The 20,004-nt window shown below is 34.2% G+C and overlaps 1 protein-coding gene across 2 annotated transcripts in view; it reads left to right on the top strand.

Moving 5' to 3' along the window:
• Positions 1-20,004, top strand: part of LOC149480297 (uncharacterized) — a 57,826-nt gene that overhangs the window by 26,027 nt on the left and 11,795 nt on the right. The window contains exons 2-11 of one of the 2 annotated variants that reach the window (XM_089706458.1): positions 11,159-11,241; positions 12,130-12,276; positions 13,719-13,909; positions 15,321-15,552; positions 16,488-16,628; positions 17,130-17,176; positions 17,331-17,605; positions 18,301-18,590; positions 19,022-19,215; positions 19,681-19,864. In XM_089706458.1, the coding sequence (XP_089562584.1) occupies positions 11,181-11,241; positions 12,130-12,276; positions 13,719-13,909; positions 15,321-15,552; positions 16,488-16,628; positions 17,130-17,176; positions 17,331-17,605; positions 18,301-18,590; positions 19,022-19,215; positions 19,681-19,864 (1,762 nt within the window). In that variant the 5' untranslated portion in view covers positions 11,159-11,180. Of the gene's footprint in view, positions 1-11,158; positions 11,242-12,129; positions 12,277-13,718; positions 13,910-15,320; positions 15,553-16,487; positions 16,629-17,129; positions 17,177-17,283; positions 17,606-18,300; positions 18,591-19,021; positions 19,216-19,680; positions 19,865-20,004 lie in introns of both variants that reach the window. The other variant, XM_089706457.1, reaches the window with a different exon arrangement.

Raw genomic sequence — 20,004 nt, 5'->3', positions numbered from 1 at the left:
CAGATAAATCTGTAGGTTATATTGTATTTTCAAATTGTTCATATGATGCCCCCATATCTCATAGGGACTCGTGATGATTACGCACTTGTTTACTATTTAGGTACACGATTCTTTTTAAATCAAAAGGTTTGAAGCCTTTTCTTCGAACAAGCCGATGTAAAGTTCTATTATTATCTGATAACTGTCAAATTGTCAAATAGATCGCAGTTCGCACCGGTCCCAATAATTGAGTGAACTATTACGAGTGACGTCGTCAAAATTGCTAGAAAAACAAAATCAGTTTAACGCTGCAACAAGCTTGCGTTAAGGGTGTCACGGTACGAAAAGACATAGTAATGTTATAATAAGCTTGCTATAAGAGATGCCGGTTACCCCCCAGGTCGTAAAAAGGATGTATATTAATTATATTGAAGGAACTCCGAATTAACGGAAGGTAGATATAGTTATTTAATAGTTTAAGTTTGTTTTGGGTTAATAAACTGTATATTAAAGAATTACCTAAGCCATATTTTCAACACACAGACTAAATATTGGCTAATTCAGTATTACTTTCATTTTAAGAAGAAAGTGTAGTGTTAATTAGTCAGCATGTTTCCTTATAAATTACTTAACTTTTTATTGAATAAACGCGTGTCATATCCTTTAGAAAGTAACTACTAACTCATCTAGCAAAATAAAGAGCGATGCATAAATATTGCAATTATATTCAACCAAAACTGCGGTTGAAGTAATTCAAATTACGGTCAAGTATAAACTCGAATAATATAAATAAAACGGGAATAAATGGTTCACTTTACTATTAAATGCAACGCTTATTCGCTGGTCGATGTTCGCCGAGCAAAACTTTCCGCTTTCCACGACTTTTATACAATAGAAATTGTTGAAGACTTCAAAAGGTAAAAAATTGTCGCATATTCTTTAGAATGTAATGAAAACGTGTTCCGTGTCGCGATAAATTTGCATTTTCTCTTATAAATATAATGATATTTATGCGACGTTATTTCTACACAATGAGATGTGAAATTGAAACGTTTTTCATTCTATATTTGACAATTTTAGCTTATTATAATGAAAGCTTGCAATAGGTATGCAATTTGCGTTTTGATTTTCATAATAACTATTAACCAACATTATAACGTTAAAATTATTCTAAAGACTAGCGGTCCGCCCCGGCTTCGCCCGTGCTACATATTTATGTTTTCTCTACATAAGAACCATCCTGGTACTTCAAGGAATATAATAAAAAAAGAATTATCGAAATCGGTTCAGCCGTTCTCGAGTTATGCGCTTACCAACACATTTTGCGATTCATTTTTATATATAAGACTAGCGGTCCGTCCCGGCTTCGCCCGTGGTACATATGAAAAATAGATGTTGGCCGATTCTCAGACTTACCCGATATGCACAGAAAATTTCATGAGAATCGGTCCACCCGTTTCGGAGGAGTATGCAGACTAACATTGTGACACGAGAATCACTACATCACTACATATAGTATAAAACAAAGTCGCTTTCCCTGTCCCTATGTCCCTATGTCCCTATGTCCCTTTGTACGCTTAAATCTTTGAAACTACGCAACGGATTTTGATGCGGTTTTTTTTAATAGATAGATTGATTCAAGAGGAAGGTTTATACGTATAATAACATCCATTAAATAGTGGAGAAGTACTGTTATTTTTGAGGTTTCTAATGTGATGTCGTAAAAAATTACATTTTTTCCGCTTACATTGCAAACGCAGGCTGAACCCTACGAGTTTTATCAAAATAATGTACTAAGTATTATACACATTGAAAAGGTCTACAGAAAAGTCCGCGATGGTATATGTCTATCTCTTATGGATAACCCACAATAACTTTTTTTTGTCATTTACTTTTTACGACAAATAATGGCTAATTTTCGATGCGATTTTAACCAATACAGCATTAATCCTTAACCAATTAAATACCTTGAATACATTGTTCATTTAATATAGATCTATATGGCCCTTTACACCGTATGATTTAAGTGAATATTTTCGAAGATATTACAGATTTAAAAATTGCGGGACGTAGCGTTTGCGGCGGTACCGGCCGGCCGCCCGGCTATCTACAACGTTCACAGTTTTTCTGTGGTGTATAATTTAGTATCAGCATTGCACCCGTGCGAAGCCGGGGCGGGTCGCTAGTTTTATATATAAGAAGAAGATTAGACATTCTATACGATAACATTTACTCAGAACATAACAATACATTGTTTTCAATGTAAGTATTAGAAAATAATACAAAGGGCAATGCACGCAAAAGTTTAGTTTTCTACTGGAACCCAGTCACGTCAGATCAAAGATATTTCTTTGCGTAAACAATATTCCGGTAAAAGCACTTACAATAGAATAACATAATTTTACTACGATATTATTTCCCCAACATTCTTTTTATTACTGCATAAAAGATTGAAATGAAAAAGAACAAAGAATATTATTTTTTCATCGACATAAATTTACTTTTGCTGGTTTATCCTTTGCAGCTCACTGCCTTAAATAACTTTCTGCTCTATAAAAGTTATTTTGCTTTATTAATATTTGTTAGTTTTCTTAACTCATTATTATACTTAGAGTTATGCAAGCAAATTTAACAAAGAACACACCTTTTAGAGGAACACATACATTTGTAGAAACTAAGTATAGTTAGAAAGCATAGACATGAATAATTTCAAAGGATAACACCATCGTGATAATAAATAAATATGCTCTTTTGTTATATTGTAGTAAAAATGCTCTATGTATTTGTAAATAATAGTTTCCTCCGTTACATAATGTTAGATTAACCAAAGACGTTCCGCCATAATATAACAATCTTATTCCGCAAAAAATAATTACTTTAAGTGCCTGTTTTTGTAATTACATCATAATCTTTAGAAATTTGCATGTGAAAGTACTTACACGAAACATGCAAAGTGCATAATAGAGGAAATTGTTAAGTGTTGGTTTATAATAGTTATCTATTTATCAGATAGGTACTATTTGCATTACGTGAACAATTATAATTAGTGGGGAAGAGCTTGTTTGAGATCAAACTAGTAATTTTGATGTATTGTGTAGGTACCTATAATAAATTATGTTAGGTTAGTTATAACTAATGTTTCGAGCCGGGTATTCTACATTATTTCAAGTTGCAGTTATTTTTCTGTGGCTATTAAAATTAATTTCGTTTTAGAAAATTGGCTTATATCATTATTAGATTTTCTACGTGGATGTTTAAATATAATAAGAAGTTAGCAATCCTCATTATTAGCTGTTTCGCTACATTATTTGTTTCTTAGATAACTTGGCGCAATTAACTTTCAACACACCGTTGCTGAATCGACACACATAAGCAAAAGCAACGATACTCTTGGGCAAACTTTATAGTTAATATTATAACAGTATTAACTTAGATCAAAAAGCATAGGGGGTCTTATGTTCTTTAATACGTATTTTTTTGTACCTTCATCAATATTTAAATGGGAAAATGCATACGATGTTGAAAAAGGTATCGTTCCAGAGCCCATAGGGAGAAAGTTTAAGTATGTATTATAGTAAGTAAAGCAAATCCCAGCGTTGCCTTGAGTAAAATGCATAGATATTTATGTACCAAAGTGCCGTCCAAGCTTCACTAGTATTCATGAAATCATTACTATGGAGCGTCACGAGTAATTTAGTCTTTGGTCACCAGCAAAAGTTAGTTGTCAAAGCCACTCAAAGCAGACACTCCCGCGAGGCACTATCGCATGCCAGACCGCGACACGTCATACATCATAATTAGATAAATATAATCTGTACGCATCGTTCCGAGCCACTTTCACCGCAGGCTCATGCGACATAGCGCGGGTGAAATCTACAGGCACGACTGACGTTTCAAATTGCAGACCGGCTACAACGATTGTGACTTTGGACGTCTGATTGTACTGAAATATCGTTGTTCTGCACGGTTTCTATTAATAGTTCTTTTTTGTGCGTGTGAGCGTGACACTTTTTGATGGACTATCCAAGTTTTGTCACATACAGACAACAAAGATAACAATACCGATTAGCTAACTAGATGATGAAATATAATGTCTGCAAATCGATATCTTAATAATTTAACTCAATTTAAAAATAATTTGGAAAATCCAAAAGTGCACGCCTCATAATTTTTTTTTAATAAATATTTATTAATTATTATTTTTGTTTATTTAATAACAATTAAACCACATCGAATCAGACCCTGAAAAATGAAAGGGTTCTATTCCTGAGCATACTCAAGCGTAAGAGAAAAAAAAAGACTCGATTAGTAAAGTATTTCGGTCGCTATCGTGTTAACAAGAAAATCCTCCGCACATACAGACACACGGACGTCCAAGACAGAACTTTTTTAAACTGTTTTTTAACTAGTTTAAATAACAAAAATGACATCAAAAATATCATGAACGTTAAAAATAGTGTTTTTTCTTAATATGTGTGTGTATGTATTATCTTACAAGTGCAATGTATGATACATAAAGACATTTTAAGTTTGAAAAATCAGATGTTTTGCGCGAAGTGACAGTAGTACCCACCTCAACGCTTCGCTTATGAGGCGTGCAATATACTAACTTCACTATTATATTATTCAATATTCTTGCTTTCGGGATATATTTTAATTAAATGCCCAGCAGGTATCAAAAGCACAACGTACATGCACAGAGTATAAAATGTGTACTTGAAATATTCAAATTTAAATGAGAAACTGTGTAGAGTTTTGGTAGTATAATTTACGTTTGTATGCAAATCGTACGACCTTTGACCCTGGCGACCCCACCGAGGCTTCGAGTACGTGAGATAAGGGGCAATATCATTTTGCTGGCTGTACTAGAAATATGAATGAACGAGTTATTCAATGGAGTCATTGTTTTGTGGAAACTAGAACGTATTTATTTTTAAACATTGAATTTTTAAGATGCAGGAAGCAAGGCGCTCTACATTGTTATATCTTTTGCTTGCTTTTCTTCTTATATCTTACTATAAAATAAATTTAAATAAATAAATAAAATATCAAATAAAAATTGTGAAATGTTATTTTTATGGATGTGAATATATTTTTTGGCTCACTAACTGCTGAACAGTATTTGATATGCAATTGATAGTTAAAAATTTGAGAAATGTTGCTTTCATCCGGACCTAACAGAGCGATTTTGCGGTCGGAAATAGTCATAAAATATAAGCCGGATACTATATGTCACGTCATGTGTAACTAATTATTGTGGTAATCCTCAACATGTTTGCTTTTCTGTGTGATACATGTTTACCTACTGTATAGTGTGTACAATGTAGACGAGTCTCTTTACTATGTGTGCAATATAATTATAATGAATATAGATATAAATTATAATGTATTTTTAATGAAGAACTAAACCGTCTTCGAATTGTCATAACTAGAGTTAAATCAGACCAACTGGAAGGTTCTCAAATAAAAAATATCATAAATATCGGTTCATCCGGTCGAAGGTTCTGAGGTTCCGTGATGACTCATAAAAAATAAAGCTAAATTATGAACCTCCTCCTTTAATGTTAGGTCGGTTGAAAACAATAAAATAACTACTATAAAAAGAATATTTAAGCGACACTGAAAGTGGTTAATGAATTTTAATATTGGCGAAAATTCACAGAGCTTTTATTAACGCTAGGAAAATTGTACACGTGTAACCCAGAAAACATGTTCTGAAAATTATTACATGAGTGACATATTATAAATTGCTTTAAAAATCCATTAAAAACGAATATGTTGCGTAGGTATTTTCATAATACAGTTATATGTAATAGTTTTATTTTTTAATAATAAATTTTTCTGTACTGATGGAACTACGTAATATTATTTTTTGTTAAACTAAGTACTAACAGAGAGTTTAAAATCGTCAAAAAATCGAAATAAACTTAATAAAAAGTTTAAAATCCGCGTTAGCGTAGACTTTATGTACATTTCCACAGTTCAAATTTGCAGTCAGTCTAAAACATTAATTTTTACTTCATCTCTTTTATCGTCCAATATAAAGTGAACATTTCAAAATTATTGCCAAAGTTATGCCAGTAAATATACTCCGATGTTCCCATTTCACAAATTGAAACGATCTTTACGTATGATATCCAAATGTACGCACTTTTAATACATTTTAGCTTTTATTCCGCAAAAAAAATATGTAAAATTTGTTTCGAACTGATCAATTTATGTGTCTAATTTTTATAATCGTATTCAATAAGAGTAAAATATCAGTCTCCTAAGTACTTTTAATTGTAGAATTAGATTAGGAAAAAGTAATTAATTTACCTAAAAATAAGCAGAAAATTTTTATGCTTTCGTTGCACTGGAACTTTCAAGTTTAACGTAGAATTAACTACGTAGATTGATGTAGCTGACATACCCAAGGGAAATCTTTAAAATTTAGGGACAAATTTTCTTCATGCAATGCAAATTTTAAAGATTAAAGTAGTTATTACTTTAATATCATACTTTAATTCATTTTATTAATATTTATAAGCCAAAAATGTTCAATAATAACTATAAATGAAGATATGAATACAAAATACGCTACAAATTGAGATCATCTTTTGTTTTTTTAACAAGGAAATCTCTCCAAAACATTTTAAGGGCAGCTAAAGTTCTACACGCAACACGCAAATATTACTTCTTTGTTTTGAAGGTTCGGTCAAGTTCACGAATTAATGTTTAGTGAAATCAAATAATTCCGTGTTCATGAGGTCTCCAGAACAGGATTTCACAAAAGGTCAACAATGTCAGCCGCGCACGTTGCCGTGCTGTGAATAAAAACGAAAGTTGAACCAGTCGCGAACCGTCACCCTAACACGATTTCATAAACCATAAAGAACATTGTTTTTTTTTTATTATGAACAAAGAACAGGCTGAGGCCACGTATCATACTGGAATGTTTCTTAGAAACCGCATGCTGGTGTTTAATATTCATTGAAAAAGTACATCAATAACAATACCATATTATTATTTATGAATTCATAGATTTCGTCTGGATAGAGAACGAAATTCCGGTTTAATTATTTTCTCGTGCAAGAGTGAGTCACGAGCTTCAAAATATTTGATATAAATCATAAATGTCATGCACTAGCATTGGCACTAGCAGGATTATTAAACCAGTAGAATAGATATCTATTGTTTTCATTAGAAAGGTTTATTCCGAATACTTCTATAATTAAAGACAATCACTCGTTAATATAGGTAACATACTGAATATAACTAATAATAGTGATTCCTTTCTTCAAAGAAGGAATTATTTTAAATTGCAACAATATGAAATTCTACCTTGTACATTTTTATGAATTGTTTCGTCAACTTTTGGCTTCGTAATTTCGTTTTCATAGTAAACAACGATCAGTTTGTATAACATTGTGAAAATGTTTTACGTAAATTTTACAAAAGATTTTTACTCTTACCTTTGTTCGTAGTTCGTATCTAGCTTTTTTATTTTACTTTCTTACAGTCATAACGAAGCTCGAAGGGTCGCCAATCCAACGGACTCGTGAAATACGGTCACGATACTGGCCAAATATATTTGTCATCACTCGTTTGTATTCAATAAAAGGAATCCAATTCACTTCACTTTCTAATCTATTATGAGTTATTTATACAATTTGTTTGCAGCCGCTTTCCTATGTGCGGATTGTGGTTGTCATGTAACTATTTTACGTTTACTCGCAATTCGCAAATAATTGTAGATCTAGGCAGAAGATGACTTTGGGGCTTTCCATGATGTTTTTTTAAAGAATGTTCTATATAGGAATAAGATAGGTACCTAACATAATATACGTATATAGAAAGATGCCATAACATACCTGCTAATCCCAAGTTAAAATTAGCAAATTATTTATTTTGAGCATTGCGTGGGGAGTCGAACTTTCACAATTTTTCGCTACGTGCTGTAATTTAATAAAATTTTAAATTACATTTTTGGTCCAAAAGAGAAAAGTTAAAATTTTAATTGAATACATAATATTTTACGTAAGAAACTTTGCTAAGTGTACGTTTTAGTAAGATATTTTTTACAATAGTTACCTCAGTCGCAAAGTAGGTCATTAGAAGTAGGCGCTTTGTGATTTCGTGTATTTTAACGTGTCTGATAGCAAATTTCCAAACTGCTAAAAATAAAAAACGCGTCTTTTATATAATACTTAAAAAACATAATAAATATAAGTATTTCAAAGTTTGAGTCTAGGCAAATCAATCAGTAGGAAAACGAAATGTTTATAGGTATCAAAGTTTTAAAATATTTAGGTGTATTCCACATGAAATTCGATAGTTCTATTGGTATCCCTGAGGGATATCAATCCGTTATCCAATATACCTCGTATTGCAAATAGGTAAATTAGGTTATCTTATTTGTAATTTTTTATTATCTAACTGTTATTTATATTTACTTTAACATCTGTCTTATAAGGACTAGAGTAGCTAGAGGTGAAATCCTATCAAAATCAGACCGAGTTAGAAGGTATTTAAGGGCGCTTCGATCAACACAAAATTTAAATTGTAATCGTAGTGTTGTTCTCGATTATAACAAAATGAATGTTCATTATGAATTATAAAGGTCCAAATTTAAAGGTAAAGAGCATTTAGACTCTATCAATGTGTTAAATAGCTATGGAAATAATAGTCATAAAGTTAAATTAATCCTAGTAAAATTAAATCAAATTAAACGCAAACAAAAAGACGGAACAATTCAAAGTCTATAACTTGAGAAAATAGAAGTAGTCAATTTCCAACAATCCTCTTAAGTAAATTCCAAGAAACTTAAAGTTAATTTTCAGAGTTTGTAATTGTTTCCAAGTTAACTCATATGCGGTTACTTGAATTCTCTAGTGTCATGCCCACGCTAAGTCGTTTTAAACTTTACTCATACATTATGGTCTCTCGCCACAATATCTCTATGGTATATTGAGAACTAAAATTGTAATTTGATCGCTTCAATTTACTAGGAGAAACAGACATTCTAATGAAGTTCGTAAAATATGTAGGTAACTTGAAGTATTCAGAAGTTCAGACTTGCAACTCTATTGAATTTAACAGCAATGATAGATAATAGGTATGTTATTTGATATAATAGGAATCGATATTAGCGAATCGAAATAACTTTTTATGATTTTAAAAAGTTATTTATCAACAAAATAGATTCATTCTCTCTCAAATCGGATTCATACTAAATCGTAAACATAGTTATTCGAATCATCAGTAATAAATCATGGTTTATAATAATAGAGGGTTAAGGCTTAGTCTAACAATTTCTCAAGCAAGAAAGTCTTACTGAATACTTGGCAGCCTTTCACTCGGGTCTTGCGTCACTCCAAGCTTCGCGTCACAGCTACAAAGTTCAATCACTTTACATGACGAGCCAGAGGACACTTTACATTATTCTTTTTTTAAACTCTGTTGTCTATAAGTGGGTGACGTTGCAAAGCATAGTTCATTAGACCGCATTCTAAATTTAAATTTTGAGAAGACTGGCTGGTTGTAATAATAAACGAAAACAGTTTAGAAACGTCAAATTTCGAATACAATGTTAATTATGAATAAAAAAATAATATGAATATATTTGAATCTTAGATATGTATTTAAATAATTACATACTAATTATGTGTTTATAATAAATAATAATTTTTTAATTAACTAACATCTAAAAATTAATAATGAAAATTACAACATTGCACAACCATTTTACTAAAAAAACTTTAGCGCGAATTTTCTTTTTTTTTTAAATTTGACAGCAATGAAAAGAAAAAATATCTGAAAGTTGTACAACGATTGAATAATGTGATTTATGATAAAATTTAAACACAATGTGACTTTAATTAATTGCTGCAATAATAAGTTAACAATACGGTACGTCCTACGTTTGGGTTCAATGACAATACAATTTCGGAGCAAGAGAAAGTGATAATTAGCATCCGTATAATAGACGTAACGTTGCGTAATATCCAGAGGTAGGTCTAATAACTTTTTATAATAATTATCAAATGCATCTAATATAGAAGATTTTTGGTTAAATTATTTATTTATTGTTTTTATTAAACATTATTATTAGCAATAATTATGTCCGTTCTTTGTTTTGGCATTTTTGCCGATAGAAAAATAAAATTCTTCATAATATTATATTAAGAGATCTACGCAAGTAATAATTAGGCAAGCGTAGATGCAATCGAGACTCATCCGAAACAGAATACAGAATGTAATGCAACGAACAAGCACGCGGGAGATCCCAACGGGCACGAGGCCGCGCGCTCACACGTTCTGAATATCAATAATTGAAGACGTGATCTTTTGTTTATTACATTTTTTATCGATCATTACGCGAAATAATTGGGACACCATTGCTAATAGTGGTGCAAAACGAGCTTTTGATTGCTAACAAAGGTATTACGTCATTATCATTATTAGGTCTACTTACCTCTGCTATTTCTTTCGTCGTATAGAACATTGAAGAAAAAGAAACATTGTTGACAACGCAGCTGTTGAATTACGAGCAAGAGTTAAATAGAGCATGTACTATAATTTTTACGTTTCTATAAAATTGTCCGTCAATCTTTCAATGAAGATAGGAACTAAATAATGATACTTCAAACGGAAACGGTACAATCCATATACGCTTCGATAAAACAGATTGCAATAATTACAAAGTGTAGTTTGTACTTTGTAGATCTTTTGTATCAAGGAAATGTACGATTTGGCAATCCTGTGCAGTGCTGTTGCTTAAGATCGCATATAATTGCGTATACAAGGCTAGCCCGTGTTTGGGTTTGTCCTGCCAACGCAATGACTTGAGGATAATGTTCAAATTGATTGATTGATTCAATGGTGTGATACATTATTAAATAGGTTTAAGAGTTGAGACGTCTGAGTGGTTTAATGCAGGACGACGAGTTGATATGAAACATACATGAATTGCTGTTAAAATGTTTTAGTTTTAATAAATATTAAGCTTCGAATCATCACATCACAAACACAATCGAACATTTTTCATCAAAGTTTTCACATTGGTATAATTCGCTCTCGTATCTGCTTTTAGTAGATCTTCAGTGGGTTCTACCACATGGGTACATATAATTTATATATCTTTTGTTTATTGATAGTTGTAAATATACTAAAAATATGTACCTATGCATTGTTCTAGGACCCCTGTGTGTAATGCAGCGATGTCGACACGCGCGGTGAGGACGGCGCTGCTCTGCGCTGTCTTGCTGTTCATGCAACAAGGTATGGATAAAATTAATTAAATATTAATAGTTTAAATTTTTATCCCTATTTTTATTTTTTAGAAATTAGAAAACTATTTACACGTTTACGTACACTTTCATTATACAAGTTTTCAGCTGCGTTTCTTCCGCATGATAATTTTCCACTGAATTTCTAATTTATTTGATAGCGTCAGTATATTAAGAAATATGTTTGTTATTAAAACATCAAACATCTGGCAAATGACATCCTTCTGAATATTTAATTTTGTTGGCCTATTTATGCTTATTGGCTATTGCTTATACTTATTTTAATAGCGTAACTATAAGGTACTAGAGAAACTATAAAATTACAGTCAATGAGAATACTGTTCCATAAGTACGTGCAGTGTAACACACGCACATTAAAGCTGCAACATTTTCAAAGTTTATGGCGAAAACCGCAATAACTTTAGGATTTTATACCTTTGAAGCATTTCGCTTTGAACGCAGACTCCAATTATTTGCTGCTATTATTTAACCCTTAAGTCTACTTTGTTTTAAATACAAGTTTGCGTTTATTTATGAGATATTAATAACTAAGTTCGAGAAGAACGGAAAGTTAAGTCTCTATTTATAATAATAAGTTCCGACTATGTGTGCTTATAGCAAAGAAATTGTGAACATAATATGCAAATAAGATGAGAAATTAATAGATAGACAGTTATATAATTCTAATATATTGAATACTGTCCAAGATTTGGCCCCTGTCTATTGAATCTAATGTTTATTAACTCAATACGATTGCGTTATCGTATCAGTTGTGGCGCAAATTGCTTCGGTTACTGTAAATTGCGAGTTATCGACAGTATTATATGATAGTAATTGATATGCATTGGTTTTAGTTCAATTTTTTTATTTATCCCAACAGCTAGCGCCGAGCTTAGAGGCAGGTGTCCATCAGAAGCGGGCGCTTGTCCACCCAGAGCGTCCCCGTGTAACAGCGACGATGAGTGCGGGGAACAGATCTGCTGCAATACCTCGTGTGGACAGGCTTGTGTGGACCCTTTGTATACTGGTTAGTATTTTAGTAACTGATAAATTGTCAGGGGGGTAAAGGTGTCCAGCGGAAGCGGTTGCTTGTTCACCCAGGGCTTCACCGTGTAGCGACACCTCGTTCTGAATCACACAAGCTAAAAGTTTTCGATGCAAAGAATAATAAAAATATGCAATTTTATATTATACTATATACCAATAGATTTAATAAAAAAATTTAGCCTTTATAGCACAGGATAAAGGTAATGTCCCTGATAACTAAATACGCCCAAAATAGGCACACCAATGGATTGGTAATGGATTCATTATTTTCGCTTCACAGATCATTGCACTGTTTACGTAATGGCCGACCGAAATAATAGAAGTTCTGACCAACGCTGGCACTCATTATTTACAAACATTGCTTACATAACACACCTGTTAGTACTGCATCTAATATACCTTGCATAATTGTTAACGACATGAATAATATTGTGATAAACTCAAACTCCAAATCTCATTGACGATCACGCGATGGTCTGAATTTTAATGGACGAAATTAAGTTCTTCTTTGCGCGGTAGATGGGTATTCCCTTGGCTCTTGTAGTTACATTACCACATTGCAAATATTACCACTATATTTTTAAATTAATTTTACGCTGATTCACTTTGTTGAGTTTAATCCTACCCTATTGGAAGTCTAGACAGTATAGGCTAGACAATGTAGGCTAGGCCATCCTTCACTTCACCAAAAAAGCTTTATATCATCTCTTTGATAGAACAATATGTTCCAAATTACACAAACAATAGACGCATTACTCATAAGCGATGCAAAAACAAATTAGCGAGAGCCACCGTAAATTATATTCCATGAATATTAAATAGAGTCGACAAAGGCAACGTAGCAATACCCGTGAAACCTCTAAATTACATTGGAGTGGGGTATATCCGGTCCCTTGCAAAATGGAGTTGGAATAGGTATTTTGGTCCAGTCCCCGTAACATGTTGAAGTCTATACAATCCCATTGCCAAATAAAAGCTTCCATGACGCAGATTTATAGCCTACCGTGACTGTCGGGTTTTTAATCTATAGTGAAGGCTTGTCGTGAAAAATCGCTCGATTTTAGTGTTGATAACGACACGATTTCTTTTAAATAGTTTTGTGTAGGTGTGGATTTATAGAACGCCAATGTCTTTTAATTTATCGCAGGTAATATTTTATCGTGATACTGTCTTAATTGTCTCATAGAGTATAACAGTTAAAAATGTATTTTACTTGAATACTTTTGTAGTTTTATAACAATGTGAAGTATTTTAATATTTTTAAACGAACAAATTAGGTATCCAAATTACATTTTTTGCGTATTTTTTTTTAACATTTGCATTTTCATCGCATCAAAAACAAACATTTTATTTAAACAAAACCTCGAATACTTAAGTACCTATTCGATTTACCTCAAATATTCACCACATTATTCCTTCCAGGCTGTGAGAACATAAAGCTCTCGTCAGAGCGTATATCGCGCGCGCTAGCTGCAGAAAACACGCGTTCTGGCCGCGGGCTAAAGTCCCTCAGGACACCAAGGTGCAGGCAGAGTGACGGCGAGTTTGAAGAGATACAGTGCGATAATGAGATCGTCAGTTCTTGCTGGTGTGTTGATCCTGCGGGTTTTGAGGTGCGTATTCTTTTGGCTTTTTGACGTGACAACGTCTTATAATTCGATAGAGCCGGCAGCACGAAAAAACATGACTCATGCGGCGTTACCTCGCTCTGAGGCGTTCCATGTAAGGCTTGAGATGCAAGCGAGAGCGCGGAACGAGCGACAAAGAAGCACAATCGGACGTTGTCACGTTCAACTATTGCCAGTAAACCGACTTTACAGACAACCAATTTTTTTTTGATGACACTTTTCATGTGGTCAATGATTGATCTTTTTTATTTTATTTGGAACATTCTAAAATACAATACAAAATCTTTATAAAGGATTATTTAATTTAATGTTACTTTCAAAGTTAGTTTCGTCATATTCTACTGGTAAGTAATTAGTTACAAGTTCAAAGCTGGTAAATTCGTTATGCCGGTTTAATTAAAATTGATAACATGTTTACAAAATCTATCTACAGCTCTTCCAATTAATAATACGTAATATATTCAAATGAAATTGAAATTGTAATTACTATCGAATAGGCTAACCGCTAAACTAAAATGCTACAATTTAGTGACCGACTATTTTTTTAATAATACTAGCGGTCCGCCCCGGCTTCGCCCGTGGTACATATTTACGTTTTCTCTACATAAAAACCATCCTCGTACTTCAAGGAATATAATAAAAAAAGAATTATCGAAATCGGTTCAGCCGTTCTCGAGTTATGCGCTTACCAACACATTTTGCGATTCATTTTTATATATAAGATTTTAAATTTCACTTACTTATATATTTTTTAATATTTACTTTGTGAACATAAACAAATGTACCTACTTATGACGTCATTAATGCTATAATGCCCTAATGACGGTTATAGTCCGGGATACATCGCCCATTTTTGCAAGTGATTACTATCAAGCTAATTTTTCGTGAGTAGCTTTATTTTGATGAGATGCCCAATAATTTCATGTACAAAACTCTCGATTGTGGTAGCTATTCGCATTTGTGCATAATTTTTTGTTGTATAACATAAAAAAATTATGCCCTATTCCCGCTAGATGATAGACGTTTTCTATTCTTAAAAAAAAAGTGTAAGGAAGAGCGAGATGTTACTACTACGATAAGCATTTAAATGCATTAAAGGAGATATCTAAATGATTAAAAAAAACTATTTAAAAAAAATACTAAAATATAAAAAAATGTTGTGTGGTTTTATGAAACCACGGTAAAAGTGAAACTGTTCGAACGGTTCCGAACACTGCTTTGTGTAGCGCATGTCGCGTGACGGTCGGCTGCCGAGTAGGTATACCTACTCGGCAGCCGCGATACTCGCGACATGCGCTACACAGACCAAAAAGTTTGAGACGATGTAATAAAAGTTTCACTTTAATATTTTTGAACTTTAAATATTTCTATTCTTCAGAACTTTATGTTTTCCTAGATCCCTGGTACCCGCGCGCCCGCTGCCGGCCTAGTGAACTGCACGCAAACGGCGGCCTGTTCCGCGCACATGTGCAGGATGTTCTGTCCGCTCGGGTTCGAACTTGATGCTCGAGGATGTCCATTGTGCAAGTGCCGGGATCCGTGTACGGGAGTCACTTGCCCGGGACAGTTGTCGTGCCAGTTAGAAGAAACGCCCTGTTTGCGGCCGCCCTGCCCGCCCGTGCCGACGTGTGAGTATACACTTCTTGGTGGGTTATGCTCTCCTGGTAGATTCAAATAACAGTGAAGTGGGGAATTAGGCAATACAACACTTTTATTTTCTTGAAAATGAAAATTAACATGAACATGAACACGAACACGAACATGAAAATGACCCATCAATTTTCTATCATTAAAAAATTGTGTATGAAATAAATACATATATTTTTCATTATCATTTTCAGTTTTTTTCTTCCATCCAAATCCAATACAAAATCCATTTTATTACAATAATTATTACCGAATTATTATATTAATTATTAGCTTAAATCTATTCCTTTTTAAATTGAACTTTTTACGTATAAATGCTCGATTTCATAGTGCATTTTTTTACGCTACACATTTCATTGAAACATTTATTATATAAAGAAAGTATCGAGTTTTCCTACTTGAATTAACTCCAAATACACTCGCTCGGAGTATTACAACTGCCAGCTCATTGTATATCCAGCGTACACAAAAGTGACACTTCAAAAGGCTCCAGTTAATTATCTTAAAGCCCCGGAGCTCTTGCTTGACTGTCAGATCTTATTATTCTATAAATTACCTTGTCAGTTCCAAGCAAATTCACCATATTTTTGTGTGCACGTGTGTTATATGGTCGCTCAAATAAAGCTGTTTCATTCTTCATAAAGCTGTTTGAATGAAAAGGGAATTATAATTTTCTATAGCCAAAGGGCAAATTGTACAAAGTGCATGTAAAGATTGCCTCTTTGTGCAAGATATCGCTAATTAAAACCACCGTTAGTGTAATCATCATATAAAACATTAATTAACTGGGATGCGTTTATATACAAAAGCTCCTATAAACAGTACTCAGCTTTCACAATAAGCCCTTAATATCGTGTTTTACACTATGAATTACGGAATTATTTGTAATTTTGAAAAAGAAAATATGATATTTCAGGTAAAAGAGGACGTAGTCTTCAAAACATCTGCCCAGTCGGAGAACCCCTACTTATATCAGAAACGAGTCGGCCTTTCCTCTGCGGAACGGATCCAGGAAAACCAAACTGTCCCCCGCTATACAGATGCCTAGTTGAATCAGGTATCAATCGCCCATTGTCTTATTGACGCTTACCAAATATGCTGAAAACAATGGATTATAAATACCGGAGTGCCAGTCGATTGTCACGGTTAATCATTGTTCACGCATGCCAATCTTATGTGATAGATATAGTTGGCGCTTTTTGTGCAAAATACCAACATGCTCGATTGGAGTTTTTTGTTACACGCTCATCTAATTATTGGAATGCAATATCACGCGCATGAAATGTTGGTAAACGATTGTTGAAATAAACTCTCACAAACTTACTCTTTTATTTTAGCGCGAAAGTTGATATTTGGGAAATTTTATATCAATACAAAAAATTTTCCTTCAAACATTCAGGCATGTTAACTTTTTTTTCGAATATTCGAGATTCATTAACATAACAGTTATTAGTTTCATAATGTCACCCGAGCCATTTTGTATTTCATTATCCAACTCATACATTTACAATTCCTTGCCTTCAGACTTCCAATAACTTAAGTTCCAATTTACACCCAGGAAATGACTACGGCGTGTGCTGCCCAGCGTCTCTAGAACTGCAAAAGGCAGGAACTTGCCCAGTTCCTTCCACTGGTGTTTCATTATGAAACGGATACGTTTACAATTCCTTGCCTTCAGACTTCCAATTACTTAAATTCCAATTTACATCCAGGAAACGACTACGGCGTCTGCTGCCCAGCGTCTCTAGAACTCCAAAAGGCAGGAACTTGCCCAGTTCCTTCCACAACCGACCTGGACTGTGGCACCCCTTGTGCCCATGACCTGGAATGTCCATCAATGCAGAAGTGTTGTGATGGCGGTGAATGTGGAAGACACTGTACATTACCACACAATGTGACTATGTGTAGTCAGCAGAAGATGTTGGCTGAATTATTGGTGGTCAGTGAGAAGGAAGGGAGGGGGTACGTGCCACAATGTGCTGATGATGGCTCGTTCCAGTCAAGGCAGTGCTCGAGGAATGGATTGGTCTGTTGGTAAGTCTATAACTGTATTGATTACATTTCATATTAAGGTCAATTTATCTTTTTTTGGTTTAGATTTTCAAAATTTACAGTAACTGATTTTTTTACTTGATTCCAAATTTAATTATTACTATCATATTTTTATATATTTTGTTAATCATATTATTCCGTATTCGAAAATTGCATTGAAGATTGCATTATTGCATCAATAAGAATTATTTTGTTCCACACCACTTTAACTTACACCACACCCCGGACACTCCATACAAAATGATCGTTTTGACAGTCACACTGTAGAGACTGCAAATGTGTGTGTTAACGCTTTATGGTTGGCACATTTGTGACTAGCGTAAAAAAAATTCGCGATTTTCTGATGAAATACATCCGTAAACAGCACAATATCTAACCATTTTCTACGAAAAACGATAATCACAAATCCAAAATAATAAAATTACTTTAAGTCAATTTGATTAATGTTGTCAATCTTCGTTGCGTATCGTCCTTGTAGAAAAATATGGCCCATTTTATGTCTGATCGCGCGGGGGTGAGGTAAGTTTAATTTTGGCGGGAGGCGGAGAGTGTCCGTTCTGTAGCGTTTAGCTACTATTATGTATTCTGTGCTTACACACAAACTTCTGTTCCATAAAGAAAACGTTTTGCCTGTGTTATTTGAATGCCATACAACTTTACCATAACATACATTCCAGGTGTGTCGACACTGAAGGCAACAAACTGCGCGGTTCCATGGGTCCTTCTGCCACCGTCACATGCTCCCCCACCCCTCACCCCGCCCGCACCGGGGGGCGAAGTCTCCAAGCATGTGCAAGAGCCCTATGCGCCGGTGTGTGCGAGTACGGGTACAAGAGCGGTGCGGACGGGTGTGCGACGTGCGAGTGCGATGACCCGTGCGAAGGGTTCCCGTGCGCCGGTGGGGAAGAGTGCGTGCGAGTGCGCGACGCGGACTGTACCGGCGAGTTCTGTACGGGGTATCCTGTGTGTGAGTATTGGACGCTGCTATCACGCATAAAAAGGAAATAACTCAAACTCAAACATTTATTTATTCAATTAGACTTCTTTTAGAAGCACTTTCGAATCGTCGCGTCGTTACGTATTTTTAACATTTACCACCGATTTTTATATTTAACTGTCACAAACGTAAACTATATTTAAATAATTAACTGGTATAATATTATTAACAACAAAATATTAACATCGGCTGATTTCTTTATCTAGTTCTTAAACCATTCCAAATCCTGTAAATTATTTTTTTACACTTATAAAGTAATTTTCCGTATGAAATCTCATATTCAGTTTACACACATTATTTTTTTAATCCGAACTTTCTCAGATCGACCGCAATATCGCATAGTCATATTTTTTTCATGCACTCTTATAACAGAAATCAAAATTTGACTTACTATCACGCAGGTCGACCACGTGTATCATACGAGAACCCATGCGAAGTGGGAGTACCAGCTACAGATGAAGATGGCTCAGTAGTATCCTGCGGCACTCAACGTGACTGTCCATTGGGACATATTTGTGTAACTGCGCGTCGATCTGGTGGGGATGTGTGCTGTCCTGATGTTGGTGATAACTCCACTGATAGCGAGGTTATTGAGGTAATCTATATATATAAAACTCAAAGGTGACTGATATAGTGATCTATCAACGCCCAGCCCAAACCACTGGACGTATCGGGCTGAAATTTGGCATGCAGGTAGATGTTAGGACGTAGGCATCCGCTAAGAAAGGATTTCCCGAAGTTCTTGAGGGGACGGGGAAAAACGGGGATGCACGTACAAAGTCGTGGGCGGAAGCTAGTTAATAAATAAAATTCATTTATTTCATGCCACATAGCCCATATAGTATGTAGCCCATGTAGTAATTAGTAACCTTTGGCCGGTTTAACACCTGCTGGATATACTCTCTTTAGCTTTTCATAGCTATAAAAAGAAATACCCTTTATGCCTATTCAACATTTAAAGCTAAGTAGCTAAAAAGTACAGCTTTTTAAACATATTAAAACCCTTGGTGTAAGTGAAGCTTTGGTGTAAGTGATAACCCAAATTTTCATGAAATTCCAGATTAACTTCGAATCATGTGGATCGGAAGCGGAAGCGATGTGCAATCTGAACTCCACCGCATCTTGCCTTGATGGGAACTGTGAAGATGGACTATTGTGTTGTTCCACGTCCAACTGTGGGCCTATTTGTGTGGACTCTGATAAGATCAAACTGCAAACTGATCGAGTTGATGATACGCCGACTAGTGAGTTGTTTTTACTACCTACCTTCATTTTTTTAAATCTTTGTAAATGTAAGTGTCTTAACAGTTTATTATGTCTGGTGATTTGTTACAGTATAATTTATACAACTTAGATTTTATTGGAATAAGTTGTATCAAATTAG

Source organism: Colias philodice, chromosome 18 (genome assembly GCF_061535455.1).
Source record: "Colias philodice isolate Cphi_HAF_F1 chromosome 18, ilColPhil1 Martin Lab GWU primary, whole genome shotgun sequence".
In the NCBI taxonomy this organism is placed as follows: Eukaryota; Metazoa; Arthropoda; class Insecta; order Lepidoptera; family Pieridae; genus Colias; species Colias philodice.
The sequence above is the reverse complement of the archived record's forward strand: the minus strand, read 5'-3'. Positions and strand labels throughout refer to the sequence as shown.